Source organism: Merops nubicus, unplaced genomic scaffold (assembly GCF_000691845.1).
Source record: "Merops nubicus isolate BGI_N331 unplaced genomic scaffold, ASM69184v1 scaffold23348, whole genome shotgun sequence".
Taxonomy (NCBI): Eukaryota; Metazoa; Chordata; class Aves; order Coraciiformes; family Meropidae; genus Merops; species Merops nubicus.
Genome location: NW_008626672.1, coordinates 1 through 10,117, shown reverse-complemented (window position 1 = coordinate 10,117; position 10,117 = coordinate 1). Strand labels below are relative to the sequence as shown.

Here is a 10,117-nt window from a genome sequence, read left to right as displayed (position 1 = left end):
TGCTGAACCCAAAAGGAGCAGCCACGTCAAAATCATAGTGGTACCCATCTCATCAAGTGGCATTGACTGAAAGGACCATCAGAATATATAGTTTCTCTTTCTGAAGGGGAGTGGCTCTGTAGGTTTCTCTTTCTATGGGAGAACAATAAAACAACCCCAGTCCTATAATCTGAAACAAAAATATGTTTGATTTGTTATTTAAGATTTTGTAACTTCCTGGGTTTTGAAGGAAGATAATATCTCAAGAGCAACACTTTCCACTGCCTGGAAGGAAATATTTGTGCTGCCATAAGTTTCACAATCAACTCACTGTACAAAAAAAAAAGAGTTCCAATCCAAAGATACCTTTCAATTCAGAACAACTAATCTCAGTATTTTTCTTTTAGGTACAGATTCCTTGGTGGATCTGGGGAAGGTAATGGAATTTTGAAACTTAAATGGGCTTCCTCCAGAAAAGTCATAAAAAAGCTTCATAATCTGGTGCCAACTAGTGTGGCAAGTTTCCCTGAGGAGCCATGAGTGTCTTAAAGCATCAGCACACTTGAAATAAAATAAGACCTGGTGGCCCTGTTCAAGTATGACTGAGGAGTCTCTGAAGAACCTTGCAGTTGAAGTCAACACTTCCAGTGCCAGTAGGAACTCATTCTTTTTTGGCACTTTGAGGTTCAAGTCAAAACTCTGTTCACCAAGAGGCTGTCAGATCACAAGATAGTGTCACAAGAATCAGGGTCAGCTGATAACTTTTTGTGAAAACCGTGCAGAAAAATCAACGGATTTTATGCATAGTTAAGCCAATTACATAGGTTGCACCTTAACTTTATTCTAAAGTTTCCTTTGATCCTTTGAACAATCAAATTGGGGGGAAAAAAGCTTCAGATTTCTACTAAGAATATTTCTTAATATATTTCTTGTTTAATTTTGCAGAGTGACAGTTACAGCTGTGTCGTTCTTTGACGAACAAACCTCAAGCTTTTCTACAACATGAAATAATGCTGAATTCTCAGTCATCACCCTCTTGCCAGACTGACTACTTTCTTCCATTTCTGTGCTTTAATCACTTAACAAGAAAAAGTTGATGACCATTCTAACACTGAAGAGCCAGAATATTGTTCAATGATTCCTGCTCCTTCAGCCATCATGTCTTAGGTGGCATTATCAGGAGTTACAATTTGTGGTACATTTGTTGCCATATATAAATTTATTGCCTCCAGGGGCAGTCATCAAGGATGAAGGATGAAATCCAGGAGCCCAAGGGAAGAGGAGAATTACTTAGAAGGTCTTTCCACAAAGGCCAGCATTATTGGAATAGAAGAAGGAAGAGCAAAACGCGAGAGGCCAAAGATGACGTTGGAAGCCTTGAAAGTGAACATTGAGGAGGGTAAATATGTTCCTTTTTTGTACAAACAACCATATTCACACATGAATGAGGAAATGTGCACAACACCTGGTATTCACTATTCATATTCTTCTGGTTTTGACACCTTGGCAAGCAGCAGAAAAAATCCAGTATATTTGACTGATCAATCAAACACTGCGATCAGTGAAGCAAGAGTAAGTGATGGATAGCAACTCTTCTCCAAACTCTTGCAATAACTGAAAAGGGTGGGGAGGAAGTGGAACACAGAAGTGATTCTCAGGCTGTTCATGGGAGAAAAAAAACACCAGACTGTCCAGGTAGGTGAACAACCCTGGTTAATTAATTCTTCATCACTTTCTTCACTATTTAATTCTTTACTATAAACTTCAAAGATCTAGATATTTCTAGAGGTCTTGATTATCAGACTGTCTCTGCACAGCAGAAATAGATAAATGTCATGTTCTGATTAATTAATTAATGCAAATACCATACAAGACATCTTCATTCTTCCCATTGACTAGGTAAGTCTCTTGCAGTAACACGTTTTTGTTCTCTAGGACTTCTGGCAGTTTGAAGTGTTCCTCAGCACGTTACTCTGTGAAAGAAGCTCCACTGAGCTTTGAAAACAGGCAGATCTATTTTGGAGCATGCCCCTTTCCTCGCCATCAAATGGTCTTGATTATCAGACTGTCTCTGCACAGCAGAAATAGATAAATGTCATGTTCTGATTAATTAATTAATGCAAATACCATACAAGACATCTTCATTCTTCCCATTGACTAGGTAAGTCTCTTGCAGTAACACGTTTTTGTTCTCTAGGACTTCTGGCAGTTTGAAGTGTTACTCTGTGAAAGAAGCTCTACTGAGCTTTGAAAACAGGCAGATGTATTTTGGAACATGCCCCTTTCCTCACCATCAAATCTAGTTTCCTTGAATCTGCTTTTCTGTACCACTTGTGGATCAAGGGAGGCTGCAGGAAACAGGGATGAGTCTGAGACACCAACTATTTGAACAGTCTAGGAGTGTTTTCTACAGCAACATTTAATATGGAAGCCACTGGACTTGCAGAACAACATCTACCTTGCATTCTGATACAACCTTTGTATATCTCCCTCTGGGACATGTGGCACAGACATAGGATGGGAAGACAGCTCTGAGCATCACAGGCACATTGCAGCTTGGAAGCACCAACATCCTAGGCCTAGGATCTTTCTGCTTGTCTGATCACAGTAATACTCAGAGGCCAGGAGAAGTAGAAAAAGTGCCATCAAACTATGCCTTCAAGAATGGTGGGGTGGCAACACCACCACAGCAGGAGCTGGGACAGGAGAGAAAACAGCAGAGGGGAAGGTCCTTCTCTAGAGTGGTAGGAAAGCCCAGGTCCAAGTCTTCATTGTGCTGAGCACATTGCCAGATCCCTCCAAGCCCAGACAATCTCTGGTCCACACAACAAGACTAGATGAAAGGCAGGTCAGCCTTCTGGACTGCTCTGCCCTTCAAAGGTGCCTGTAGGCAGAAAGCAGGGGAGGACCCTCCTTAACCCTTGTTCCTCAAGTGTGGACAACAAAATTCACTTCCACTTTCTGTGGACAAAGCCAATTCTTCCTTGTATGGTCCCTTCTCCACAGCCTGCAGAGGTGACAAAGAGTCTGCCTAGGGTGACCAGGAAAGGGCAGCTTGGAGGAAGAATGGTACAGGCTGTAAGGAGGATTCCCGTCAGAGCTGCCCACATCCTCCTCATCAGGCCGGGATGTCACCCTGTGGTACAGCTCACCTCCCTCACACGTCACTGCTGGTCTCTGCCTCACCTCACACACAGGGCATGGCACTGTCCCAGTGAACCTCCCTGTTCCACAGCTGGCTAGAGGACAGGAAAGTCTAACCAAGAGCATTTCTCAACCCCACAGCGATGACCTTTCGACCCGTAGTACGTAGCTTCTTCCAGATTCTGTTTTTCTTTCGTGCTCACACGGTGGCAGGAGACAGGTCACCCTGCTCCACGGGGACTTACACACCTTCTCCTTCCCCCCTCCTTACAGGAGCAGCAGTGCCTAAGAGCAAGAGCAGAAACCATCTCTTGGCAAAGCCACTGCCCAAAGCCATGTTCTCCAGCCTGACACTGGTTTAACTGGGAGTTCAGACACAGAACTGCTGTGTTTGCAAGTACACAAAAAAAAACGTTGTTCAAAACCCATTTGCTTTGCTGCTTTTTTTTTTTTAATTACACATTCACATAAGAGATCTGATTATATTCATCCTCTATAAAAAAAATGTGTATTTTCTCAGAAGAACACATTATTGTGAAGAACCATACCCCCCAAAATAAGGAATATTGTACAGAAGCAATTCCTTATGTGCAGCCCTTCCTCATTTTCACATCTTGCTCACTATTGAGATATTTTTGCTGCAAACAAACATTTTTTCTTAGACTGCTTCCCAGAGTATCTCAGTGTGCTACAAAGATGTTTTATCTGCATGTCAGCAATGGCAAAAGGAATCAGTTCTTCTTTCTCACATCACCTAAATCAGTCTTCTCAGACAGATACTCAACCAGGGGCTCAAGTGAGATGTTCTGAAATGTCCAGTATTGAAGATGGTGGCTTACTTGGATACTAGGGTGGAAGGATCAGCTTTTCTTTAGACCTCAGGTTTCTTTGGACTTGAGGATTTTAACATCAGGCTCCTTCATAAGTTCAGTTCATGGTAACACTGGCTGTTATCTTGATAACAGTACATTCTTCAAGAAGATCTGGATGGTGGAATAGTCAAGTGAGAGTTACCCTCTACACAGACTGCAAAATCAAAAAAGGAAGCAGATGGCTGGTGAAAATATCCTTCCACCTGCAAGTTTTGGGTTGCCTCTCACATTATCTGGTATGGGATGGGTTCCTGCAGTTTACGCCTCAAAAGAAATCCTCCCACAGTGAGAACAGCAGCTGCCAGCACCGCGATGGTCACAGCCAGAGCAGGTATTGAGCTCGGAGACTCCCCTTTCTCCTGGAAGTCAGGGGCCAGCTCTGTGCATAAAAGAGAAAAAGAAAGGTTTACATTTGTTTCCCTGAGCTGGTTAATCTCAAAGGTAATTAGGTGAAGAGAACTAAAATTAAAATGTTGAAGTCTGGATTTGATCAGAAACTAAACTGGTTTATTGACCGTTATGTGATAAATGATTCTGTGGCCATGTGAAACAAGTAAAGGTTATGGCAAGAAATTAAAGAGCAACCAAGAGTTTGTGATGATTACACTCTGAGCCCATAAAATTCTGTTTTCTGATAATGGAAACAGCAGTGACAGGACACTGGGAAATCACATTTCCAAGGGGATGTAGATCGGTCACTAATAAATATGAGACATGGAAATCAGGCACAGACAGCTTTGAAAAATTAACATAAATCCTTCAGGGAGATGAGTTATGTCTCAACCGTCTTCCCACAGAACTGAATCAACTGTCATTTATAGAATCACAGAATTGTTTTGGTTGGAAGAGACGTTCAAGGTCATGGAGTCAAACTGTTAACCCAGCACTGCCAGGTCACCACTAAACCACGTCCCTCAGCAACACGTCTAAATTTGACATGTGCAGAACAAATATTGAAACTATTAAATACCAAAGTAACTATGCTAGAAAGGAAAGAGCTTCTAGATCTTACAAAACAATTGTATCTATGTACAAAAATATTCCTCATAAGAATTGTAGCAGGCTTGTGAATAAACCAACAGTATATCTCAGAGCTGGATTCCATGTCCGAACTGACACGCAAATGCACAGCATCACAAGTCTTCTGTCATCTCAGTTATTTAAATTTACCAGGGTTTCTGTTCTCAGGGTGAGCTTCCCGAAGCTGGACGGGTCCAATAACAACATTCACTTTTTCCTGGGAAGAACCTGTGTTCCTCTTGAGCCTGCTCACACAGCCTTGGTAGCAGCGGGAGGAGGAGTCGTTGTGTTTGCACACCACCAGCTGGCACCGCAGGTAAACGGATGGGTGGCGGGTCACAAAGGAGAAAGCATTGAAGCCAAACCGAGCAGCAGCACGGTTTGGGGAGTAGTAAGAGGAGTAGGTAGGATCCTTGACACACCTGGAAAGATATAAAATTCATAGATTAGCTTTTGTGAATAGAAACATTTGAGAATCACAGTGAAATAGGTTTCAAGTTTGATAGAATCATAGAATAGGACCACGGAATGGTTTGGCTTGGAAGGAACCTTGAAAGGTCATCTAGTCCAACCCTCCTGCAGGGAGCAGGGACATCCCCAACCAGAGCAGGTTGCTCAGAGCCCCAGCCAACCTGACCTGGAATGGTTCCAGGGATGGGGCAGTGACCACCTCTCTGGGCCACCTGGGTTACCATACTCAGTGTAAAAAAAACAGAAGGCAAGAGCACAAGAAAACTCAAAGAGATGAAAAAAAAAGAGGTTGTTTTTAGCAAGAGAAACAGGCAAAAATAAGTAAGAGTGGCAGTGACTTCTACCACAATAATGCATACAGCACAGAAATTTCACAGCTGAACAAAGTTCATGTAAACATGAGTAGCTGAAAAATAACTAGTGGTTCTGCTGGTTTCTGTGTGTCAGGTGAACACATTAACTGTTTGCAAGGAGGCCCCTGTAGGTTGTTGCAGAAAGGGAAAGGGCCCTTTTCTACTCTGGAAGGACAAAACTAATTCTAATACATATCTTTTTGGGGAAATAAACGTTTTCTTTAGTCCTTCGATGTCTGTAGAGTAATTTCCTTGAGGAATATCAACACCTGACAGAGACCTTCAGATGTTTCACAGAGCATGTTGCTAGATTAACTTTCCTGTCAATGGGTTTCACTTCCTGATGATTACTAGGCTCAGAAGTTACCTGATTATTGATTTTAGACCAGTAAATACATCTGCTTCTGGCACAGTGCCATGTCACATGAGTAAAAATTAACTGGAAAATATTCACAATCTTTTTGCCCTATCTCCTTGGTGAGCATCCTGCTCACAAAGGTAGAGTCCTTCTGTGTCCTACTTAATGGATATTTGTTTTCTTAGATAAAATAAAAAGAAATGCCAACAAGAGGGAAAAACCTTCCTAAGATTCACATAAAGTCAAGAAGGGGGACATATGTCCAGCCTAACAGTAGGTTCCTACACCGCTGAGGTTACTGAGGTGAACACCCTGTCAGGAGGCAGAGAAATTCAAATCTGTCCAAGCAGAGAAGGGAAATAAATGAGCGTGAGCTCTTCATTCCTAGAACAAAATGGGGCACTGAGAGCCATGCTTAGACACTTCCAGCTCCCTGGCAGTTTTGTGTTCTTCAGCAGTGCCCACAACTTTTCCATTTCAAATCAAAAGGCACATTTTGCATCCAATTAAGTAAAATGTTTTAGGTTTTTAGAATAGCAAGAAAAGGCTAAGGAAGTTATCTTCTTTTTGAACAGACTTTTTTGTGTCCTGTTTATGATGATGCAAGACTAATTCTGATGTGTGGAAACATCAGAGCCATTCACATTCCTACATTTTATGCACCTACCTCGGAAAAAAATTCAGACCTCAGTTTCTACACTGCACCTCTCAGTGCTTGACTGCAGCTGCTGAACAGCATTTCATTGTCATATTTTGTTTTATCCAGGCTTTGCCAAAAAGTCTTTCTTAGAAGTACATTTCTATTGAGAATTGCAACCAATACACACAGGCTCTAACTCGCCTCTTTCATAAATTAAGTTCTTTCAGAGCTATGCATACAGATATTTTTAAAGTAATTCTTTAGAAAATTCTTACCCATTTCTGATCAATTCATACGTCTGTGTTCTAAAATCATGAGGATCAGGTGATGCCACACACGTGTCCACAAACAGGATCAGATTTGTGTCAGAGCTGCGAAGAAAAGCTTGAAGATACAAATTCTGATTCAGGTCAACGTAGTATGGGGAGTCATACACTGGCCACAGGAAAGATGAGGAATTGTAGAATCTCAGGTCCAGGTCGTATCTGCTGTACTGGATTTCACTGACATTAATGACATTATCAGCACGGTACATTACTTGCAGCCAGGTGTTCTGGAGCATTTTGCAGCTGACGTGGAAGTGAATGTCCTTTTTCCTCTTGATGATGTGACCAGGAGCAGGCACTTTAATCACATTGGAGTAGGTGATCGTTTCATTGTTGCCCTATTTGACAGATTAGATGGAGTACAAAATTATTGCATATAGTCACGTTCAGTGTGTACAGTGAATTTCTGTTCATATTTATAATTCATACCAATTTTCTGAATGTCTGTTGAATTTCCATGCCCAGACTTGAAGAGCTCTCCAAAATATCTTGACACTCACCTGGCTGCGTGTACCACAGCTATTGTATGGAATGTTGAATATAACCTCAGTTGATGTAATTTGTGGCCTGCAGGAAGAGTCAGACAAGCTGATATTCCACACTGGGTAACCTTGTAACTGGAGATAGTGTCTGTCTACAACTGCACGCATGAAGGTTGAAAAGCATACAAGGGCTAGGGAAGAAAATATTAATTATTAGTAATTTCAGATGCTTCCTAATGGTTGCATGTTACAGGGTCAGCCAATGCAATAGCTGCTACCATTTAGGAGAGAGAATTCTTAAGCCATAACACTTATTTTCACACCTTAGAGTTGGATATGAAAAACCAATACTCTGACAAACTTCAGCTGAGCTTCAGTTTCTCTCCTAACAAAAATATGTAGCTTACAATAGACTTCTGCTGAGATCTTGAGCCTGTATTGCCACTCACACAAAAATGCTAGGAAATGGGAGCTTTTCCTGAATAAGAATCCAAAAGATATTGTGGAAGGTCTAGTGCTAAACATTTGTACTGCCTTGCAGAAACACCACTTAAGTGGGAGATGATCCTGAAACCATCTCTGTGGTGGTTCACTGAGTTCACAACACAAAAAGCAATGCTCACAGGAGGAGTTTGGCCTTTGGTAGAGAGAGGTATCTGATGACAGGGACCTGCTGGCAACACACAGCCTCTTGGAAGGCAGTCACAAAGACAACAGAGACAAATGTGATGTCTGTTTGTGCCTGGGAGGTTGTGAGTGGACAGCAGATAAACTTTCCCACTGGGATTTCAGGATGGTACTGGAACAGGTCACCTAGAGAAGTGATTTTGAAGATTTCATCCTCTGAATGTTTCTAGAGACTCATCTTGGCAAATTCATAATGGACTTGACCTGGTGTTGGCAATAGCTCTGCTTTGAATCATTGAAGGAGTAAGCCTTCAAAGTTCCTTTCTAACCAATATTCCTATGATTCTGTGAAAACCTGTCAATAAAGGTAAAAAACTATGTATGAGTAATGCTGTGATGAGAAGAAGTATGAAATTACACTGGCCATTGTAGAAAACATCTAAAGGTGATTAACTTGACACTTGAAGATTATTTTTTTGTAAATGGAAAAATAATGATTGTCTGAAAGTGATCAGTCACTAACCAGTTATGAAATTCAAGTAAGAATATCATCTATGTGGGGATCCTTCAAGAACAGTAACAACTACTCAGCAAATAAAATCAGAGTATAAAAGCTTCTGAGCAAAGAAAACATTACAAACAGAGTGGAAACTTACTGGTGGTCTGGTCTGCTGGAAAGGACTGATACACAGCCTGGAAACCTCTGTCAGAATATCTGGAGTCACTGCGGAATCTGACAGACATGAAGTTTGAGGATGATGTGTATGTGAAATAAGAACCAGAACAAATTCTTCCAAGCAGAGGAGAAGTATTGGGTGGCCCATCATAGATCTCAATATAGTCATTCTGGCATCCACCTTGCAACCTGAGGAAGAAATATGAATATATATAATAAAATGTATTTGATAAACTTCTAGCTTCAAGTTCTGAACGAACAACAAGCCAAGATATTTCTTGGGCAAGATATTTCACTCACACAATTCCCATGTAATATTTATAATTCACTTACAAGCATGGAAAAAGTGCTTGGGAACCGTGCTTGTAGTTTAGTTTTGGGACCCAGGTATTGCCCAAGAAGGAAGTGGTTTACTTACTGAATACTTCCAAAATTGAGCTGAATGCGTAAATTATTTGCTACTTGTATTTCCCACAAACAATCTGCATTATTTGGATAATTCGAAGGATAAAAAGGACTCTGAATAATTGCAGAGGAATTGAGAAGTAAGCCACCACAAATATATTTCTCAGCTGAAAAAAGAGAAAGAAAAAAGGTAAAATACAGATGTGATTCATTTAGTTTTATTTCTGATCAAATGAAAACACATTTTATGTACCAAAACCATAGCAAAAGGAGGTTGACTCTCCAGGGGGACTGAACTGTTATGCTGTTCTCACTCATGCATAAGTGTGATGAAGTCTTCAGAGAGCTCTGACTCTCCCTTGCTATATTGAATTTGGTAAACTTAATGCATACATGTGTATGAGAGACAGCAAGAGTTGCTGGAACAGATAAAAACTAGAGAACAAGGAAAACATATACCACAATATCCACAGAGTCTGAACTCTATAACCAGCATCAGAATGAGACATAGGTGATCAGTATGTAGGATTCAAAGTCAGGGCCAATAACGGTTTCTTCCAAAACAATTACAAAGCTCAAATGATAGAACACCAACCTACAAAATAGCAATTAATATGTACTCCCAAAATAATTAACCAGCGAGACGAAAAAAGCAGACAAACCTGGAGCACTTGAGGACGGAGTAGAAACATCTGTCATGTTTATGGCAGCTATAGGGGAGAAAAAGGAAGAAAAATGTGAGGAGCTTGTGGATGAAGGGGCAT

At 41.0% G+C, this 10,117-nt stretch overlaps 1 protein-coding gene across 1 annotated transcript in view; it reads right to left on the bottom strand.

The window, feature by feature from the left end:
* LOC103778503 (deleted in malignant brain tumors 1 protein-like) overlaps nucleotides 1-10,063 on the bottom strand; it is a gene marked incomplete at its 5' end in the record, with an annotated part of 15,446 nt that extends 5,383 nt beyond the window's left edge. Inside the window, 7 exons of the mRNA XM_008946091.1 lie at nucleotides 4,224-4,374; nucleotides 5,166-5,437; nucleotides 7,113-7,501; nucleotides 7,664-7,836; nucleotides 8,929-9,137; nucleotides 9,367-9,520; nucleotides 10,016-10,063. Coding sequence (XP_008944339.1) covers nucleotides 4,224-4,374; nucleotides 5,166-5,437; nucleotides 7,113-7,501; nucleotides 7,664-7,836; nucleotides 8,929-9,137; nucleotides 9,367-9,520; nucleotides 10,016-10,063 — 1,396 coding nt within the window. The remainder of the gene's footprint in view (nucleotides 1-4,223; nucleotides 4,375-5,165; nucleotides 5,438-7,112; nucleotides 7,502-7,663; nucleotides 7,837-8,928; nucleotides 9,138-9,366; nucleotides 9,521-10,015) is intronic.
* Nucleotides 10,064-10,117: the final 54 nt, after the last annotated feature.